We start from the raw sequence: 4745 nt of genomic DNA, 5'->3' as shown, positions 1-4745 counted from the left end.
ATTTTGGAATAAAACTACCACTCTCCCACAATCACAGGTTAGCTCTTCTCTTCTCTATATCTCTACATATTAAGAGGTTTAGAAAATTAATTACCTGTTAGTTATTGATGACGTTATACTCTAGATAACCCTTAATTTTTATAGAACATTACTTTGGACACATAAATAATTTAGTATATACTAACCTCTGAACTCGCATTCATGTGTGCTCAAAGGCTCTTTTAATTTTTGAGTAAAAGTTAATAACTTGAATTTATTATAATTTGGAATTACTACATTTTCTAATCATAAAATATTTAGGTGAATGATGAGTGTTATGCGTTTGTGGATGAAATATTTTTTTCATCATGCTCCTAGGTATTTTATGATTATAAAATGTAATAATATCAAATTATAATAGATTCAAATTATTAACTTTTATCCAAAAATCAGAAAAGTCTATGAGCACACACTTGAGCACGTGCTTAGATGCTAATATTGTATTAAAATCTTGAAATTGAGTACCTACTCTCACCAAAACGTTTGCCATCTCCAAATCTTCAATGTTCATAAATAAAATACTATAGAATATCTTGCATAGGTGCAGAGAGCAAGAGATTGATTGATTCATCAAAATGATCACTTCCTTCAATCCCTTCTCTCTTTCCATCGTTTTCCTTTCCATACTTAGCTTCCTCAACCTGACGACTCCCGCAACCGCAAACTACCTATTCCACTTATGTGCAAACTCCACTTTCAGCGCCAATAGCCTCTACCAAACTGGTATAAACTCCCTCCTCTCTTCACTCTCCTCCAACGCCACACGCAACTTAGAATTCTACAACACCACCACAAACCAAAACACCTCCAACCCTGTCTTCGGCCTCTACCTCTGCCGTGGTGATGTAACTTCTGAAGTCTGCCGAGGATGCGTGGCCGAAGCAACCAAAGATCTCACCACAAGGTGCTCCAGAGAAAGGATTGCTGTGATTTGGTACGATGAATGCATGATACGTTACTCAAATGAGTCTATTTTCTCTACTGTGATTGTAAGTCCAAGAGGGTCCTTGTCGAACACGCAAAATATTACCAACCAGGAACAGTTTAATAAGCTAGTGAACACCTCGATGACCAGCTTGGCAAGTCAGGCCTCGGATGTTCCAATCGGTGTTAAGAAATTTGGGACCAACGAAGTGAATATCACTGCTTTTCAAACGCTGTACAACCTTGTACAGTGCACACCGGACCTGTCAAGCACTGAATGCAATTCGTGTCTCCAAACAGCTATAAACAGTCTTCCAATATGTTGTGGTGGAAAACAAGGGGGAAGAGTACTGTTTCCTAGTTGTAATGTTAGGTACGAATTGTACAGTTTTTACAACACACCAGAGGCGCCATCGCCTACACCTGGGCTTCAACCTCCACCACCCCTCCAGCTTCTATAAGTGGACAAGAAGGTAAAGTGACAGCTTTTTCGTTCTTAACTATTAATTAAGTAATTAACTTGTATTCACGGCATGCTTTTTGAAGAGTTTTATGAAATTAGTACTATAGTCTATAATAATATGTATTCTCTATCGGTTTGATCTTGGTGTGAATTAAAAAATTAGGTAAAATGTGATAGACATATGGCCAACTGAGTTGCAATGTTGACTGGTAGGCTAATAACATAAACAACAGAACCTTTAACATAAGCAAGTGGCGATTAACAGTCATTTAATTACTCATTAATTTCTATATGTCGACACTAGATTAAAAGGTCATCATAGGTTCTGGACCCGCAAATATACGTGTTCCATATTGTAGATCAATTGTACAAAGACTGTAACACAACTAGGAAACAATTCATGATTTCAAGAATTGAAATGTTCTGTATTCATATATACAAACTCTTATTTACCAAAATAATATAGAAATTGACGATTTTGGATGCTGAGAAGTGTTAAGTCAATGAACTGGTTTTTATTTTTTTTCCTTCAAATTACATTACATTTATGTGTTTGTGTGATTATTTGTGGTTATTGGTATTTGGGCCAAATAACTTCTCCTCTGTTCCGTAGTGCATAAGTTGATTTTACCTTTAAGAAGATATAGTGTGTGTGCCCCCTTGGTACTTGCGGAAAAAAGAAGAAAGATATATACTCGCAATAAAATATATGACTTATCTCAAATGTTTAAGCAGATGGAAAATGGTGATGTTATTTAACTGTTCGAACTGATGACAATACCTCTAATACTATGATAAACTACCACATGCCTCAAAATTTTAAGTTAATGGGAAATAGTAAATTTAGTCTCTTGGCATATCACTAGCCCATTTGGTAATGCACAATGGATGCAATAACAAAGTAATCATATGATGGTATTTCTGTAGGAAAAGGCAAACTGTCAACAGCAACGACAGTCGCCATAGTTGCTCCAATTTCTATTGCCGTGGTTCTGTTTATTGTGGGTTGCTGTTTCCTAACAAGGAGAGGAAAGAAGAACAACAATGTTGCAGAAGAAGCAGATGGTAAATAATAAGTAATTTGGATATAAACGAGTCTTGTATGTCCTCATGTCTGAACACAATGCTCTTTGTAATGCAATATCTTACTTTAATTGTTTGATTTGTAGCTGCAAATGATATTACAACTGTAGAGTCCTTGCAATTTGATTTTGTTACAATCGAAAGTGCCACAAACAAATTCTCAGAGGATAACAAGCTTGGTGAAGGTGGATTTGGTCAAGTTTACAAGGTATAAAATTAGAATAGCCAATTTATTTTATTTTATTTCAGGACAACACTAATTAGGTATAATAACAAATTAAACACAGAAATATGAGTAATTTTAAGATCGAAAGCTCTTGACGTTGGAATATATAAGTTATACAAAGTAAAATTGTTTTAAATATTGGTTAATATATATTTTTAGGGAACATTTCCTAATAGAAAAGAGATAGCTGTGAAGAGGCTATCAAAAAGACCTGGACAGGGTGCAGAACAATTTAAGAATGAGATTGTAGTGGTAGCCCAACTTCAACACAGAAATTTAGCAAGGCTATTGGGATTTTGCTTGGAAGGAGAAGAAAAGATACTCGTCTATGAATTTGTGCCCAACAAGAGTCTTGACTATATTCTATACGGTATGCCCACTTGAACATTTTTCTAGTAGTGATGTGTCAGTATGATAACTAAATAGTCATTTCTAATCATGATTCATGCTTATAATCTTTTGTTGCTAACGTGAAGTAATTGTTGAACTTGGAGACCCTAAAAAAAAAGGATTACTTGATTGGTCAAGATGTTACAAGATAATTGATGGTATTGCTCGAGGAATTCAATATCTTCACCAAGATTCTCAACTTCGAATTATACATCGTGATCTCAAAGCTAGCAATATATTATTAGATGCAGATATGAACCCAAAAATTTCAGATTTTGGCATGGCAAGGATATTTGGAGTTGATCAAACTCAAGGAAACACAAGTAGAATTGTGGGAACATAGTAAGTTCTGAATTTTTTCTGCTTTACTTTACCAAAATTGATGAATAAATTCAAGCTCATCCCATCTTATATATCACTGAAATCAAACACATAGGTAGCAAATAAATGCTTTTAGCAATGTGATTAGAAATGCTAGTTATACGACATCATTTTTGAAACCAGTCAAGAGTCTGCCATGGCCTATGAACTCAAATAATTAGAATTATGAGAATTTGGTTAGAGACTCCTTATTAACGTTGTTATGTTCTTGGTGATGGTTTGAAGTGGTTATATACCTCCAGAGTACGCAATGCATGGAGAATTCTCTGTGAAGTCGGATGTGTATAGCTTTGGTGTCTTAGTTCTAGAGATTATCAGTGGCAAGAAGAACAGTAATTTCTATGAATCAGAAGGTGCTGAGGACCTCTTAAGCTACGTAAGTGAAATAGATATTGTTTTTTTTCTGGTTTAATGTCTACATTTTCTACTCCAATTGCATAGAAGAGAAATTTGTGACATTCTGAACACTAGATGTTAAATTGATGCAGGCTTGGATAAATTGGAGGGATGGTAGGCCCTTGGAATTGTTGGATCCAATTTTGGGAGATTACTTTCCGAGAGATGAAGTCATGAGATGCATCCATACGGGTTTATTATGTGTTCAGGAAGATCCAGCCGAGAGACCCACCGTGAAGGCAATAGTTCTCACACTTAGTAGCGGCTCTGTTACGTTGCCATCACCTCATCAGCCAGCATTTTTTCTTAAATCAGACACATACATGCCAAGAAAGGGCCTGGAGTCTGATCAATCTACAAGAAAGTCAATGCCATGGTCTGTTAATGAAGCATCCATTACTGAACTACCTCCTCGATAATTATAGTTCCTGCTTTATTAGTCTCTGTCTTACGAAGTGAGAAAACTATAAATTACAATTGCATGTTACATTTGCTTTTGAAATCGAAACTGAAATATGTTAAAAGAGTTCCCAGTCGTGCAGCTTGAAGATTAGTCCTAGCCCTTTCTATGTTTTGTGTATATTATTATATTTAAGCTCTGAACATGAATAAATGGGGTTGGCGGTGGGCCTCCATGATTTAAGATTCTTTTTTAGGGTTCTCATCTATCTATAAAGTAGAAGTTCAAATTAACAGAATTCATTGTATCTCAATAAAAATATAAAAAATTACTTCAAAAACTATGTAAATAGTTCAATAGACTACCTCTGTTTTCCACTTTATTAAAATAGGACAATCAAGAATAAGTAATTTGCACACTCTGTTAGGTTCTAAGGAATTAGG

The 4745-nt window shown here is 35.2% G+C and overlaps 1 protein-coding gene across 1 annotated transcript; it reads left to right on the top strand.

Annotated features, from left to right (window-relative positions):
* Positions 1–546: 546 nt before the first annotated feature.
* Positions 547–4321, top strand: LOC111996549 (cysteine-rich receptor-like protein kinase 10). Its single transcript, XM_065764622.1, is given in 7 exon segments — positions 547–1455; positions 2354–2491; positions 2596–2717; positions 2895–3105; positions 3230–3467; positions 3732–3882; positions 3995–4321. Coding segments are annotated over 7 exon segments (2028 nt in total). The 5' UTR covers positions 547–614.
* The last annotated feature ends 424 nt before the right edge of the window (positions 4322–4745 follow it).

This window comes from Quercus suber, unplaced genomic scaffold, assembly GCF_002906115.3.
Source record: "Quercus suber isolate HL8 unplaced genomic scaffold, Cork oak 2.0 scaffold_573, whole genome shotgun sequence".
NCBI classification, from domain to species: Eukaryota; Viridiplantae; Streptophyta; class Magnoliopsida; order Fagales; family Fagaceae; genus Quercus; species Quercus suber.
This window is presented reverse-complemented; position numbering and strand designations above follow the sequence as displayed.